Source organism: Macaca fascicularis, chromosome 6, assembly GCF_037993035.2.
Source record: "Macaca fascicularis isolate 582-1 chromosome 6, T2T-MFA8v1.1".
In the NCBI taxonomy this organism is placed as follows: Eukaryota; Metazoa; Chordata; class Mammalia; order Primates; family Cercopithecidae; genus Macaca; species Macaca fascicularis.
Window position 1 is genome coordinate 82,761,411 of NC_088380.1, and position 17,372 is coordinate 82,778,782.

The window sequence follows — 17,372 nt, forward strand, 5'->3', positions numbered from 1 at the left end:
ACTACAATCTCGTGAAAGACTCTGAGCCAGAACCACTGGGCTAAACCACTCCCAGTGTCCTTACCTCATAGAATGTGTGAAGTAATAAACGTTTATTGTTTTAAGCTGCTAAGTTTTGCGGTAATTTGTTACGCAGCAATAGAGAGCTAATACTCTCTCTCAGTGTCACTTTGTTTTCACTCCTACCCTTCCTTGACCTCCCTCTAATACCTTATTTTATAGTTTATATTCGTAGGGCAATGACTGACACTTTTTTTAGTTCTAAAATTTTTACTATATTTATTTATTTAACAGCTTTACTGAGATATAATTTATGTACCATAAAGTTGGTTGACACATTTTAAAAACTGTAATAAAACATAAAACTTACCATTTTAACCACTTTAAAATATACAATTCAGTGGCAGTAATTGCATTTATGCTGTTGTATAACCATGACCACTATCTAGTTCCAGAACTTTCTCATCACCCCAAATGGAAGCCCCATACAATGGCTGACACATTTGAAAAGATTAATTTTATTTTGTCTCCCAAATCTGGAACAATCATGTAGTAACAAAGAAAAATGAGCTCACAATTAAATAAGCAAAACCTTCCGTAGAGGTAAAAAAATGTGCCTGGCACGGTGGCTCACACCTGTAATCCCAGTGCTTTAGGAAGCCGAAGTGGGTGGATCACTTGAGGTCAGGAGTTTGAGACCAGCCTGGCCAACACGGTGAAACCTCATCTCTACTAAAAATACAAAACATAGCCAGGCGTGGTGGTGTATGCCTGTAATCCAGCTACTGGGGAGGCTGAGGAAGGAGAATAACTTGAACCTGGGAGTTAGAGGCTACAGTGAGTGGAGATTGCATCACTGCACTCCAGCCTGGATGACACAGCAAGACCCCATCTCAAAAACAAAAACAAAAACAAACAAAAAAAAAATTGGAAAGAAATAACAATATTTCTAACAACAATATATCAATCTTTTCACATTCTTACATAGGATCAGAGAATCTAATGAGATACATTCTACTATGGATAAACCAAAATCTCAAGTACTTGTTTTACAAAAAATTAGTCTTCAAAACTCTTTTGAAGTCCACTGGGTGCAGAACATCCCCCATTGTGTCCGGCAACCAAGGAACTAGAACTGGAGATAGCTGCTGGGAGGATGGCAGCAATAACAGATAGGTGCCCTGTAGCAATGGCCTCCAACAGCTACCTACACCCAGCCTTGGGATTCGGAGGATGCAAAAGGAACATCTGGGCTCAGTTATTTCATGCTATCAGCCATACGCTTCCAAGTGGGAGGTGATGGCAATTTGGCCAGCTGTTTGCCAACCCAGGAGTTGGGTAAAGGTTGGTAAGAGATGTTATTAGTTCTAGCACCATTTCCTTCCAATAGTCTCATTTTAATACAATACAGGTTAGTAGTGACCAGAAAATATTGCTACTGAATTGAAGGATGACTATACAGGGACCTATATCAGATTATTTGTTGCTTTTAGTTGCTAGTGTCCCATAAAGAATAGAAATGGAAATTGCTGACAAGAGAGTACCTCTGGTAGGCACAGTTCCTTTTCTCCCCGCACTGGAGAGGACGCTACAACCTTGCTGTAGAGTGTCCTGTGACTGCCCGGTGATGTAGATTATGCTCCTACCCCAGGAGGGGCAGTTTGAGAACCGAAAATCAACAGTTGGAAGACATTTATATCACCTCCATATTCAGCTCATTGGACTAGCATCTTTCATGGTGTGAGACTTTCTCATTTACTCATTTGTCCGTTTATTCATTTGTTTTAAAAAATGAGGCCAGGCATGGTGGCTCATGCCTGTAATCCCAGCACTTTGGGAGGCCAAGATGGGAGAATTGCTGGAGCCCAGGAGTTTAAGACCAGCTGGGCAACATAGGGAACCTTGTCTTTTCGAAAAATAAAATTAGCTGGGTATGGTGGTATATGCCTGTAGTCCCAGCTATTTGGGTGCCTGAGGTGGGAGAATCACTTGAGCCCAGGAGTTCGAGGCTACAGGGAGTTGTGACTGTACCACTGTACTCCAACCTGGGTGACAGAGTGAGATCCTGTCTCAAAAAGATACAAAAAATTAAAAATAAAATAAAACTTAAAAAATGTATTGAGTGCCTTCAGGCAGTGTTCCAAGCATTGGTGAACAAAATGGTGGGGCGAATGCAGAAAAGAATATCATTTTTGCACATATTTACCTGGGTTTGACACTCTTGAGCTACTATGGGCTGTTCCACATTAGTAAGACATTAGTGGGATTGAGAAAGAGCTGCAGGTCAAACTGTGCATCCTCTTTCCCAGACCCCAGAACCTCAATACAAGCAGTAAAACAGAGAAAAAGAGGACTGTGGGTGTGCCCTCCTCTGCTTTACCAAGGCCCAGTATCCCAGACACTGGCCGCTTGCTTTTTCATATTGTTTCCTGAGGTTTCTTCTCACTGCTAGTAAATAGCAGTGCAAGTCTTAATACATTATGAGATAAAGCCACAATCACGATGACTAACTCCATGCAACATAGGAAAAGCCTCACTGAACAGATGCCATGAGCCAAGCATCTACCACCCAGCCCTCTTAGTGTCTACCATGAACATCCTCACAGAGCAACTCCACCGCCTATTACAGGGAGGCCTCTAGCTTCAGCCCTAGCGGCAAAAGTAAGACAGGGCTCAGGAGCGTTCCAGAAATCAGGGGTGCTTAGGTAGCGAAGCAAAGTGGCCTTCCCAGGGATAGGACAGTGAGGTCAAAAGGAAAGGCAGGAAAAGCCACAGAAGAACTGGAAGTGGGCAGGAAATCTAGACAGAGTGAGCAATGGTTAGGGAAAAATAAATTAGGATAAAAACACATTTATTTATTGTAAAAGCCACAATCAAGGTGGAGGCATTTTGCTGTTGACCTGAACAACAAGATGGGCTTTATGCTCTGTGATGACAGAAGCTGAGTAAGGGGCGAACCAAGAGGGGTGGTTCACATGGAGTGCCTGAACATGATCCTTCACCGACAGGGAGAAGCGTTGGCCAAAAGAACCATTAATAACTGTCTGCTGCCTTTGTGTAAGAAATGTGATTCACTCCAATAAAACCGGCTATTGGCAGACGGGAATCGAACGTCTGACTTGTGAGGCTAAAAGAGCCAGCTGTTCCAGCCTCCAGGACTCAGTGAGAACTTCCTATTTCAAGTTAAGTTCCCAGCTGTCCCACAGCTTAGGAAAGCAGGATAAACCCAGCCACCCCCACCTCTAGACACATGCTCCAGCCAACAGCAGGAGTGCTGCAGATTTTATCAGCTTCTTAAATGCATTAGGGGTTGAAATTAGACACCTCGGTGTGGTTTAAGAGCAAGAGAAGGGCCAAGTGAACTCAGGTTGGGATAACAAATGAGACAAGAGTCATGAGGAAAGGTCTGAGGTCCAACTTCCAATTGAAAGGTTTTCGAGCCTCCCTGAAATCCTACATCCAAGGGCCCCACACCCCAGTGGCCTTGGGGTCACAGCGGGGGTCCTGTGCAGGGAAGTACACGGGCACTGAGTGTTTATGGTAGAACTGTAGGCGGGACAGGAGCTTTGTGACGATGTGAGGATATTCTCTGGACAGGTCATGTCTTTCTTCAGGGTCCCGATCAATATCAAAGAGCCAGAGGGTCTTGGTTGGTGGGTCTGATGAGGGTATCTCAGAAACATTGTATTGAGACGGTGGAGGGAACCAGTAACCACAGCCTAGCAAAGAAAACAAAACAGTTTACTGAGGGAGAAACACAGAGGCAGGTTCTAATCTCAGGGAAGGAGTCTGAGGCCAAGGCTGCACTGGGTCGTGGGTGTGGACACACAAAAAGATGTGGCCCTACATGCTGTCTCTAGATGCTTCTCAGACTTGACTTCTGGTGCTTTAACTAGACATGTCTCACTGCTTCACAAGCAAGGACACCCAGAAATGTGTGTGCATGTGTGTATGTCCTTGTCACAAGGACTGGGGCATGGGGTGCTGCTGGCATTTAGTGGGCATGAGCTAGTGATGTTAATGTCTTGCAATACATGGGACAACCCCAGTCAAAAAAGACTTGTCTTATTGCAAATGCCAAGAATGTTCTCATTGGAAACATTGATTAATTACATCACAGGCTTAACCATCATCCCACATATTTTAAAAGTATTGAAAAGATGTTACTCTTAGAGAATATAATCAAGGGAGCAACCTCCTTCCCCAGCTATACCACTGGTTGAGGGTGTAGCTCTCAGAGACTGTCTTTGCTAGCTAAATGTGTTGTGCTTGATAGCCACACATATTTCAAATCTGTATTTTCCATGAAGCATAAGAGTGACATTTATTCCTTTCACCCCTGCTACAGTTAATTTTCTCTCTCTCTTTTTTTTTTTTGTTTGTTAGGATGAGTAGGTTAAACCATTCCTTCTTATAATTTCCTCATTCAGCAGCCCCAGAGATACGTTTTGCAAAAGGCAGTTGTTACTTTGGTAAGCTTCTCCTTGATGATCCATTGGGAAAGCTTACTTGCACCATGACAACAATGGAAACTGTAACTGGGAACAGGCAGTCTTAAAAGTGGGAAAAGAAAACCCTGAATAAATAGTTGTCTTTCTAGGACATATATCAGGAGGGATCATGAAAGATTAGAAAGACAAGTTAAGATTTCAGGTATCTGAGCAAAGTGAGGTGAGTGGTAGGGCTTAGGAGCCTTGAGGAGGAGCCACAGAGGAAGAGGTGGGAAATGGTTAGAACAAGAGTGATAATGTCCTCTCTTTCCAGAGAAATGGCAGTGGGAATAAAATCCCAGGAGTGCAGACAGACTGGAGATACTGCCCTAGGACACAGCCCTGCTTTGTCTACCCCGGGAAGCGAAGTTTGCTAAGCTAAGCACTCTACCTGGGTAGCCCGTGAGGAGTTTCCAATTTCCATGTCTAATTGCAGCATGGACAGATGTGTTAAAGGCTGAATATTCTGGAAGAGAAGAGTCATCCTTTGCTGGAGCCATGCTGTTCCCGGGACCTGGGAAGAAATAGTTTGAAAGACTTAGATCGCTGTTATTGGAACGTGTCATTATAAATCAGCATTTTATACTCTTGCAGAACAGTAGCTTTTATTCAACACTGGAGTGCAAATGTGTATCTTGCCACAGAAATGAATCTTTTATTAAACCCAAACAGAAAGCTATAGTTACATGAAATGTCAGTCATAAACCACCGCAAATATAAAGAAAATCCCAAAGAGATTACAACACTAATTCATCCTTAAAATCGCTATGTTCTGCCAATGTACAGCTAGCCATATGCAGAACAGTGTTCTGTTACAGCAGGGTGACTTTTTTTTTGGTTTTTGTTTTTGGCTGTTAAAAATTTAAATACATTTTCTGTGTGTGCTTATACTTACATAAATAGTATAAGAAATTATAAAATGTGCATTTTAATGCAGTCATTTCAAGCTATGAGAGTTCATGCATGCCATGATAGAGTACAAAGATTTATTTTTTAACAACTCTTACGAAATCTAAAAGTGAGCAGTGCTCAGTTAACTATTCAGATAGGATAACTATGGGGTTAAGAATAAATGTGGTATACAAATTTTTGGCTGGTATCATGGATTATATTAATTTATCATGTTTGAGATCTTATATTAATTTATCATCAGGTTGGTTTTTTGCTTTTGTGGGGAGCAATTACTAATCTCTACCCCCTCTTAAGTTTGAAACGAATTAAGAGGTAGAGGATAAACAGATGGAACAAAAAACATTGCTTTTGTTACTGACAAAATCGATTGGAGAGAATATGGCTTCAGATCTGTGGCAGAGTGATCTTGTTTGTAATTGATCCTTGACTTAGAAAGACTTAACCCTCATCGTTGATCTTGCTGAACACCCATTGGCTTCCCTTAGAGCACACAACTGAGAGCAGACCAGAGCGCTTACATATATCCAGGTGACAGGCTGGCTGGAAATTGGACCCAGCAAAAAGGGTCTGGGTTGAGCATGCTCAGTTCCTCCTTTTGAATAACTTCCTCCTTTGCCTGATTATGAAAGGAGTGAACAAGGAGAGAGTTCTACTCTTGCGGAAGACCCTGGTGGGTCCACGAGGGCCCTCACCTCACTCCTACCTATGCATATGGTAGGAGTGAATAACATATAGTCTGTTTTAAGCCCACATTTATCTGTTAGCTTTGCAAATATGGTCATGGCAATCATCTTGGGATCACGTCGAAAGGTTGCTGAACCACCAGCCTAATAATTAATTGTCATAATATGTGAAATGTCTGTAAATGTATAGATTCCACTGGAGTGGTTAACCCATCTGTCTGCCTTCCTTTGATAATAGACTTTGAGAGAGCCCTCATCCTCACCCAAGCAGGGCTTCTGTGCTCCTGGGGTTTTCATGCGGGTGTGTCGGTGGTGGAAAAGGTGGGACATGCCATTCTTTTGACAGTCGTTTGGAAATGACCTTGTAGAGACAAGCTGGAGACAGATCCAGCAAACACTGGTGCTTTCAGAGCTTCAGTCTCAACAATCACACAGCAGCAAATCTTTAGCACCAAAGAGGAAAATATTTTTGACTTCTTATTTCTCTGCTTGTGGATATTTTGGCTCCAATACAAACAGATGCTTCTAGTACTTGAGGTGCATGATGATGACTATCACAGGAAGTGGTTGCTAACATACAGACTGCGGTAAAACCGTGAACCCTCATGGTTTACTCCTCACAAGTTTGTATGAAGGCCACATTTTGATACCAAAGAATGTTAAATAAAACAAGCATGTTTTGTGAACATAAACAAAAAAAGGAAATTTAACTATCTCATCTATATGTATATTTATACACATTTTTTTTCTTAAAACAAACAGGAACATAAAATACCTAAACAATAAATAAGCCTAAGACTAAACTATGAAAGATACTATTATCTTGACTTTATTGTTTTCATTTTGAGAAATTAAACAAAGGGAAAATTACAAAGAATAACATGACTAACACCCTATGAGCCATCACCCAAAATGAACAGACGTTAACATTTTGCCATGTTTGCTTTTTTTAAAAAAAAATAAAAGAAACTGGACAATAAAAATGAAGTGGAAGTCTCCTTTGTTCCTATCCTCAAACCCTGTCCTTTCATTTACTCCTCTAGAAGCTGCTACTATTGTGACTTCAGTCCATCCTCCAGCCATTTTAAAATGCAGAATACATATGTGCCAAGGGATAATAAATAGTACTATTTTATGCTTTAAAAATGTATGTGTGTGCTGTTGGTGGGAGTGTAAATAAATAAAGGTATTATAGAAGACAGTATGGAGGTTCCTCAACAAATTAAAAATAGAACTAACATACAGTGCAGTAATCCCATCACTAGGTATTTATCCAAAGGAAAGGAAATCAGTATACCAAAGGGATACCTGCACCCCATGTTTATTGCAGCACTATTTACAATAGTCAAGATATGGAATCAACCTAAGTGTCCATCAATAGATGAATGGATAAAGAAAATGTGGTATACAGACACAATGGAATACTATTCATCCATAAAAAAGTGTTTGTTGGTAAAGCCATCTAGGCCTAGAGTTTTCTTTGTGGTTTGAAATCATTGATTTAATTTCCTGAGCAGGTATAGGACCATTCAGATCTTCTGTTTCTCCCTGTGTCAGTTTTGATAACTTGAATTTTATTAGGAATTTGCGTAATACACGCGAAGTTTTGGAGCATCTGTAGTAATATTGCCTATTTATTCCTGATATTGGCAACTCATGCTTCTCATTTTTTTCCAAGATATATTTTCCTAGTGTTTAATTGATTTTATTAGTTATTAGTGTTTTGTTTTTTGTTTTTTTATATGGAGTCTTGCTCTGTTGCCCAGGCTGGAGTGCAGTGGCGCAATCTTGGCTCACTGCAATCTCTGCCTCCCGAGTTCAAGCAATTCTCCTGCCTCAGCCTCCCGAGTAGCTGGGATTACAGGCGTGTGCCACCATGCCCAGCTAATTTTTTGTATTTTTAGTAGAGATAGGGTTTCACCATGTTGGCCAGGCTGATCTGGAACTCCTGACCTCATATCTGCCCGCCTTGGCCTCCCAAAGTGCTGGGATTACAGGCATTGAGTCACCGCACCCAGCCCGATTTTATTAGTCCTTTCAAACAACAAACTTTTGGCCTTGTAGATCCTACCTGTAGTATGTTTGTTTTCTATTTCATTAACTTCTTTTATCTTTATTATTTCCCTCCCTTTAGTTTCTTTGGGCTTAATTTGTTATTCTTTTTATAACCTTTTGAAGAACAGATACTCAACATTTTCATTTCCAATACATACATTTAATACTATGAATTATCCAAGCACCAATGTAAAAAATATGTAGTCTGAAATTGTTGGTCTCAATACTCTGTATATCACTCAGGTCAAGTTTGTTAACTATGGTTTTCAAATCTTTTAGATCTTTATGGTCATTTTTGTTTATCTGCTTGTTTTATCATTTACTGAGAGAGGTATGTTAAAAATCTCTCCTATGACTGATAATTATTTTGAAAACTCCCTCTTTAATTCTAATAATGCTTTCCTCCTTTAAATCTACTTTGTCTGATGTATAGATAACCCAGTTTTAGCTGCCATTGTGGCTGCTGTTAGTACTTGCATAATATATTTTTTCCATCCATCTGTCAACATGTGTGAGACTCTTATGCAATAGAAAGAAGTATAAAACAGGGTGTGATACGCAGGATAACGGTTCCCCACAATGTTAACATCCTAATCTCCCAGAACCTATGAATACGTTACCTTCCATGCCAAAAGGGACTCTGCAGATATGATTATAGGTAAGACCTGTAAGATGTGGGGATTATCTCAGATTTATCTGGGTGGGCCCGATCTGATGACATGAATTCATAAATGCAAGGAGTACTTCTTGATTATGGTCAGAGGGAGATGTGGCCACAGAACAAGGGTCAGAGAGCTGGCAACTTTTCCTTCTAATCAATATGGAGACATAAGAGGAATTTAAATATATTTTTTAAAGAGTGTATCATATAGTTCACGCATGATCAAATTCATCCATTTTTAGTGTAAAATTCCATGGTTTTTAGAATGATATATTCACAAAGTTGCATAACCATCACTGTAACATATTTTAGAACATTTTTATCACCCCAGAAAGAAACCCTGCACCATTAGCAGTTAATCCCCATTTACTCCCACACCCTGAAGCCCTAGCCAACCCTTAACCCATTTTTGTGTTTTGGATTTACCTATTCTGGACATTTTATATAAATAGGATCAGACAATATGTGGCCTTTTGTATCTGGCTTCTATCACTTGGCATAATGTTCTCAAGGTTCATCCATTTTGTAGCACGTATCAGTACTTCATTCTTTTTAAATAATAATATTCCTTTCATTCCTGTATATTGTCAAAAATATACCACATTTTCTTTATTCATCAATTAATGGACACTTCTTAGTTTATACTTTTTGGCTACTATGAGTAATGCTGCCATGAACATTCATGTACAATTTCAGTGTGGATGTATGCCTTCACTTCTTTTGGGTATATAACTAGAAGTAGAATTGCTGAGTTATATGGCAAGTCTATGTTTAACCTTTTGAGTAACTGCGGAGCATTAAAAAATGGTTGAAATGTGTTCTGTATCACATTCTCAATTTTATTTTTTTTAGAGACAGGATCTCACTCTGTCACTCAGGCTGTGTAATCTTAGCTTTAGCTCACTGCAGCCTTAAACTCCTAGGTTCAAGCGATCCTTTCACCTCAGCCTCCAGAATAGCTGGGGCTACAGGCACATGCCATTATACCCAGCTAATTTTTTATAGAGATGAAGGTCTTGCAACATTCCCCAGGCTTTTCTTCTGGCCTCAAGCAATACTCTCACTCCAGCCTTCCAAAGTGCTGGGATTACAGGCATGAGCCACCATACCCACCCAATTTCATCCTTTTGTATGTAGATACCTCAGTTGTCTCAGAACCATTTGTTTGAGAGAGTATTCTTTTTCTCTTTAATTGTCTTGGTATCCTTGTCAAAACCCAATTGACCATAAGCATGAGGGTTTATTTCTGGACTCTCAATTCCATTCCATTGATCTATAGTTTTTAAAAAATCTATCTATCTATCTATCTATCTATCTATCTATCTATCTATCTATCTATCTATCTATCTAGATACAGGGCCTCACTATGTTGGCCAGGCTGGTCTCAAACTCCTGGCCTCAAGCAATCCAGCCTCCCAAAGTGCTGGGATTACAGGTGTGAGCCACCATACCCAGCTGATCTGTGTCTATTCTTATGCCAGTACCACACTACCTGGGCTTGTCAAGCTTACTAGTAACCTTAGAAATTAGCAAGCCTGAGTCCTCCCATTTCATTTTTTCCCAAGATTGCTTTGGCTACACTGGGTGTTTTCATTATTAACTTGACAGTGTATTGGATAAACTGTCAGGGCCAGAGACAGGAGGCAGAGGTTTCTTAGAATGTTAACAAACTTTTAAAATTTATTTGACAGAGTTGGACTAGATTCTGATTTAAGAAATATTTGTTGATTAACAACTGTATGTGGTAATAAAGCATTGTGTTCTGGAATTCTACGACATGAAGTGATGAGCAGAGACATCTAAGAGAAGTTCCCAAGGTGAAATCCAAGATATTTGGTGGCAAAAGAATATAAAAGATAAATAAAACCCAAGGTTTTGAATTTGGTGATTGAGAGAATAGTGTTGATATTGGCAGAATAGAGATGTTGAGATGGGAAATAGTGAGGAGTACAGGATTCTGGAATGAGACACACCGACTTTAGGAATTAACTTGAGCTCAAGGTAGACGTCTCCACGACATATTGGAGCTATAGGACTGGCCTCTGTCTGAAAGACTGAGGCACACACTAAGCACCACCCGCAATGCAGTGATCACTTAACCCTGGAAGTGGATTCGCTGTCTAGGGAGGGAGGCAAGAAAGCAGACACCCAGAAACAGAGCACTGAGGGCCAAAGGAAAACAGCAAATGGAGCAGAGAAGAAAATAATATGAGGAAGTGAACCAGTTAAACAGGACGTCGCAGAAGCCAAGAGGGCAGAGGCTTTCAGATGGCGAATCAGAAGAGCCAAATATTCTATCTATTAGCTTGATGAATGGGCAGAAACTAGGGAGTTAAGAGAGAAGTATAAACAAACAAATTTTTCTCGTTTCCTTCTGAGCCGAAAGCCACCTCTGAGATAATAAAGCTTTCTGGCCAGACAGAAGTATTCAGATATAAGATGGATTAGCCGTGTGTATTGATTTTGGATGGGAAAAAGGAGATCAGCAGAAAATTTTAGGATGGATGAAATATGTTACATAATATGTAGTAAACTTACAGCACTCCTTATCTGAGCAACCCCTAGAAACTGGGAGTTGTTACCAGAATGAGGTGGACTGGTGGTTTTAGTGCAGAACTGCGTTCTCCAGACTGAAAGTAGGTTCTGGAAGTAACTTGGAAGTTGTCTTGAAATAGGATGGTGAGTTAGTGGCTAGGGGTCCAGGTTCGCCATCTCCATTTCAACAGAGTAGTTCAACTCCTTAAGGAAGAATCTATAGTATCTGCTAAATATGTTGTACTTCTCTACATTTTTTTAATTTTTTTAATTTTTTTATTTTTTGAGATAAGGTCTTACTCTATCGCCCAGGCTAAAATACAGTGGTGAGAGCACAGCTTACCGCAGCCTTGAACTTCTAGGCTCAAGCGATCCTCCTACCTCAGCCTCCTGAGTGGTTAGGACCACAGGCATGTGCTACCATACCTAGCTAATTAAATTTTTTTTTTTTTTTTTTTTTTTAAAGAGGCCACTGTGATTTTTGTAATTGTCTCCCTAGGTTACCAGGCTGGTCTGAAACTCCTGGCCTCAAGTCATCCTCCCACCTTGGCTTCCCACAGTGCTGAGATATTACAAGTGTGAGCCACCACACCTGGCCTACATTTTTGTTTGAAGAAAGGGTCTATGGCTAATATATATAGTTTGAAATATACTAATTAGTGATTGGCAATGGGTTCACTAAACAGGGAAGGGACTGAGGGAGGCTTGAAGATACTTCTGATCTTCATGAAAGGCAATCCTACTCTCTTGACTGCACAGGGCATCCTCTTGACCTTGGAAAGTATTGTATCACACAGTCTATGATTGTACTTTTATGAAACGCAGTATTTTTCATAACAACGCAATTTATATGTGTGTTGTACATATGTTGGAAAATACAGAAAAACATGAAAAGGAAAATAAAAATGACCTGTTAATTTATTCGTTGCTGTTAACATTTTGGTATATAGACTTTGAGACTTTTAACTACATAATGCTTAAACAAAATAAATATGTGAGCTGACCTGCAAATAAGAAGACGAAAGTCCATGGAAGACAGGAAGTTTTCATGCCCAGAGAGAAGAGCATGGGCGGATCAGCAAGAAATTAGTAGAGAACCTAATAATCCATCCAAAGTATGAAAGCAAACAAGAACCAGTTTGGCTTCTGAAGAGGGAAATGATGTACAAAAGCAATATCCCAGAAAGGCAGTTCTTAACGATGCATGTACAGCAGACTGGAGTAAAATGGCAGGGAGTCTACAAAGTCATCACAAAGGCCACCATAGTATCCTGGAGGGCAGGCTGCAGCTGACAAAATGGTGAAAAAGAGTGAATTCAAGGAGGACTGAATTTGTACTATAAAGCATTTGGGGTGGAAGCCACAGAGAGAAATAATAATAAAATAGTAATAGCAGCTAATATTTAGCAAACATAATACAGATTAGGCATTGTTTTAAGCACTTTGTGTCTAATTTAATCTTCGTGAAAGCTCCACGGATGAAGAAACTGAGGCACAGAGAGGTTAAAGGCACATAGCACCATTTGGGTCAATATGAGGAATGTGTTTCCACCAGACAGTTTCCCCAAGACAGAAAGAATGGGTTTCCTTGGTGAGGGTGATTTTCTCGCACTAGAGGTGTGCAAGCAAGGGCTTGGCAGGGTGGCGAGGTGAGAGTGGCACAAGCAGCGCTGGAGGGTGAACGGGAGGGTCTAGGGGCACTTCCTCTCGGAAATGCTGCTCAAGTACAATGAGCTGTGCATGATTTGTGAATGGGGTCTTAGGAAGACCTAGTGTTGTGACCCTGAAGGAAAGCAGTGCTAGGGATAGTAACGAGATGGAGGAAAGGGCTATATGATTGAAGTGGCATCCTACCAGCCCTTCTCCAGGAGTATAGCCCTCCTCCATAGTGCACAGTAGTATAGAACAGGCACTTTTGGAGCCAGACTGCTTGGGTCTGAATCTCAGCTCCATCACTCACTGGCTGTGTGATCTTGGTGTTAGCTGGCCTCCCTAGGCCTCAGTTTCAGTATTGTTGTGAGGTCTAAATGCAACGATACAGTAAAAATGTCTAGTACAAAGTACAGCACATAGAAAGTGCACAGTAAATGTTATTACCACCTGTGCAATCTTAGGCAACTTTCTAAACTTCTCAAGCCTCAGATGGGAATCAATCATACAGCCCTTTCCTCCATCCCCATTAGCATCCCGAGCACGGCTTTCCTTCAGGGTCACAACAGTGGGTCTTCCTAAGCCCCATTCTCCAAGCATTGCCTCAGATTACTATCTATGAAATTAATATAACAGTAGCAAGTGAGATAAGGCATATAGAGTGCTTAGTAGAATAGCTGGTATATTGTTAAGACTATTGTCAACATTGAAGATAATAACATCTAATACTTAAACACTACATGCTTATAAACATAAAACACTGCTTTAATTGTTCTATGTACAACTCATTTAATCCTTGCTTTATGAAACAGATAATAACATCTGTCAATAGCTATCACTGAATGGTAGCTATTATCATCAGTATAATATAGTTTTATTTTCTTTTACAACCTCTTCTACCCAAGACATTACAAAGAGGAGAAAAGGAGGCAAAAATCACTATTATATCAGAAAAAACAAAATAAAACCAAACAAAAAAACAACCAAATGCACTTCTCTGGTGTGTGTGGATTTAGAGAGGGTCTATATTTGCTCCCCTATTTATGTTCCAGAATTTGAAGAGGGATGGGGTAAAAAGGATTTATGTGTAGAAGCTATAGTTTACCACTTTTAGTTCGTAGCCCCTTTTCTGTCTGGTTTGTTTGGCCTGCATTCATTTCTACTGAGTTCTATTTGTTTTTGGTCATTTTACAATTTATGAAGATCAGTAAAATTTCATTCTCTGCTAATAACCCATCTGACTTTCCCTGCCAGTGTGATGCCACCTTCACACTTAATGATGTATGCATACTTACTTAGAGTAAAACTTACTCACTTGGGCTGAGTGAGAAAAACACCCCAGTTGTCCCAGAAATTCGGTTCTTGAGGAGTTTTCTAATCTGGAAGTTTTGTTGGGTATGTTTTTAATGTACAGGCAAGATTTAGGTTTAATTAGCAACTATCTTCAACTTTTGTACTTAAAAGTTCCTAAAAGTAGCTTGTTTATTTATTATGTAAATCAAATGTGTCTCTTAAAGTTTATTTACGCTAGAGTTTAGTTTATATTAAACATCTGATTGGCTGACCATTTCTTCATGTCTCACTCTAACAAAAGTTCAAAGGATCTCAAACTCAAAGTGAGGTTCAAGTCATTAAGGTCCTTCATGTGCCAGCAAGTCAGAGACCCAGAGCCCGTGAGTCCCCCTTCCAGATCAGTGTACCCAGGCTGCGTCTGAGCGACTGTGCTGGTGCACATGTGGCTTAAATCTCCAGTCTGCTCATGGTTTTGCATGTCCCAACAACTGCAGGCTTCGGCCAAGGCCACCCTCTCATCTTGCTGTGTGGTAAGGGCTTTCATATCCAGACGTGCACGTATGCACTGTTGTCTAGATTTTTGTTTTTAAAAATCATCGTGGACCTAAAAATAGTTTTTCCCTAAAATCAGTTCCCTAAAATACACTGACTAGAAGCCCCACACTCTGAACTGATGCTTTAGTGAACCTCTTTGCTTAATTTTTGAAGATGAAAAAAGCCCCTAACAGCTGGCAAGCGGGGCTATGCAGAGCCGTTTTGGAGGGCGTGGTGGCATGCCGTTCGCCAGGCGTATCCAATCTTTTGGCTTCCTTGAGCCACACTGCAAGAAGAAGAATTGTCTTGGGCCACACACAAAATACACTAACACTAATGACGGCTGATGAACTAAAAAAAAAAAAAAAAAAAAAAAAAAAAAAGGAAATCACAGAAAAAGCTCATAATGTTTTAAGACAGTTTACAGGCATAGTGGCTCACGCCTGTAATCCCAGCACTTTGGGAGGCCGAGGTGGGCAGACCATTTGAGGACAGGAGTTCAAGACCAGCCTGGCCACTGTGGTAAAACCCAGTCTCTACTAAAAATACAAAAATTAGCCAGGTGTGATGGTGCATGCCTATAATCCCAGCTACTCAGGAGGCTGAGGCATGAGAAGCACTTGAACCTAGGAGGTGGAGGTTGCCGTGAGCCAAGATCGCACCACTGCACTCCAGCCTGGGCAACAGAGTGAGACTCTGTTGCAAAAAAAAAGAAAAGAAAAGTTACGCATTCAAAGCCATCCTGGGCCACATGCAGCCCGTGGGCCGTGGGTTTGAATAAGCTTGCCCTATGCCATCACTCTCTGGTTCTGAAAAGTAACTCAGAGAAATCAATCACTGGCATTTCAATAGCCTTTAGAACAAGCTCTTTTTCTTATCTTACCAAGTCATTTAACCACTCTGAGTTCCTGTTTCCTTATATGCAAAATGAGAACCAAAATACTGCCTGCCTGACAGAACAAGCGTGAAGAGGAAAGAAGATTGTACACGTGGTGAGCATTCTGTGCGCCGCAAGTGCACAGATCGTGGCACAGGTCTCCTGAATTTCCACAGCGGTTGCCATAAGCCCAGGTAAATAGGTAAAACCGACTGACCAACTGAAAGAAATCATTTCAATATATGTTGAACCTATGGCCTCTGACTGGCAGCTGTCAAAGTCAAGGTGTGATCAACTGGCCAACCCTCTTATGACTGTGAAATCTGAACCAGCTGCCAAGGGAACAAGGTATTGTTAGAAAATTTTGTGGGGAAAATGTGGTAACACCACCTAAATTCTATATGTCACACTACAGGTCTGGCCAGAATTGTAAAAACAGAGAGAGATAAGAGATTCCCAATTCTGGTTCTGCCTTGGGGTCACTGGAGCCTACAGTCCCTTTCATACCTATCTTTGGTTCCCTTAGTCTAGCCCAGTTGAGCCCTGGCCTCCTGTTTGGCCCAACATGGGCTGCCTGAAATTACCATCTTCAGCAGCATCTGTTGCACTCATGATGGTCTTTGCACAGCTATTGCCCTGGGACAGTCCCACAGAGGACTTTCTGCCTCACCAGGTAGCCATGCCACAGATGGTCAGCTAGAGCAATTTGAAAGATCTCAAATGTGCCTCCTATACTACCCACCCTATTATTTCCATGCTGCCTGCAGTGGGCACCTAGGAGACATTCAACTCCCACCCCTTAGAAGACGACGCTCTTTTTCCCACCTCCACACTTATCTTACACATAGTGGGGACAGGGAGGAGCAGGAAGTTTCTACTCTAATTGGCATTCTTATGTAAAATAGATTTTATAGCTAAATCAAATGTTTATGAGCATAGATGTACTCAGTTGGTCAGTGAATTTCAGAATGGAAGAAACAAAAAGATGTCCTCTCAACTGCTTGGGAATCAGAGTCTGGAAAGGAAGAGTAAGGAGACAGCAGAGAGCTGAGAATTGTCTGGACCCTGTGGCCATGGTCTCCCCAGAGTAGATTCATTTACTTCGTCCACAAATACTTCTTGAACTAGTCCTAGCTGCTGGGCACACAGCCAAGTGGAGGAAGGCCAGGAGACAAGCAGTGATGATCAATTATGATGGGTGTTGTGGTCAGGGATGGGGGCTCTAGGAAGGCAAGGTGGGGACCTCGATTAGTCTAGGGAAAGGAGAAGATATCCCTGAAGAAGTGAGGTCTTAGATGAAACTGGAAAGCTGAATAGGCATTAGAAATATTTCAATTTTTATTATTTTTTTAGGAGGAGATGAGGCAAGTATGTGTGTGCTGGGGGCAGCATGGGAGGAAAGTAGAAAGGAGAAGAGTGATCTGGGCACAGGCACAAAGCAATGTAGTACCTTCTGTAAAGCCCATACATTTAGGCCCCAGAAATTCTCAAGTTATATGGTTTCGGCTGCAACCTTAACTTGAGCATAAACATTTCTTTAGGCATTTCCAAATATCTAACCACACTGCTGGAATCAATCTCATCCTGTAGGAGTTTGCTTCTCAGGCTTACTTCAAGCTGGCTATAGGTGCTGTAGTGGATTCTAAATTTGCTTGCTATTAATTTTATGAACTGATTTTTCA

At 40.9% G+C, this 17,372-nt stretch overlaps 1 protein-coding gene across 2 annotated transcripts in view; it reads right to left on the reverse strand.

Annotated features, from left to right (window-relative positions):
* Positions 1-250: 250 nt before the first annotated feature.
* Positions 251-17,372, reverse strand: part of ARSB (arylsulfatase B) — a 192,796-nt gene continuing 175,674 nt past the window's right edge. For both annotated transcript variants that reach the window (XM_073993672.1, XM_005557233.4), the window contains 2 exons: positions 4,882-5,004; positions 251-3,719 (listed from right to left, as the gene is read on the reverse strand). In XM_073993672.1, coding sequence (XP_073849773.1) covers positions 3,454-3,719; positions 4,882-5,004 — 389 coding nt within the window. In that variant the 3' untranslated portion in view covers positions 251-3,453. The remainder of the gene's footprint in view (positions 3,720-4,881; positions 5,005-17,372) is intronic.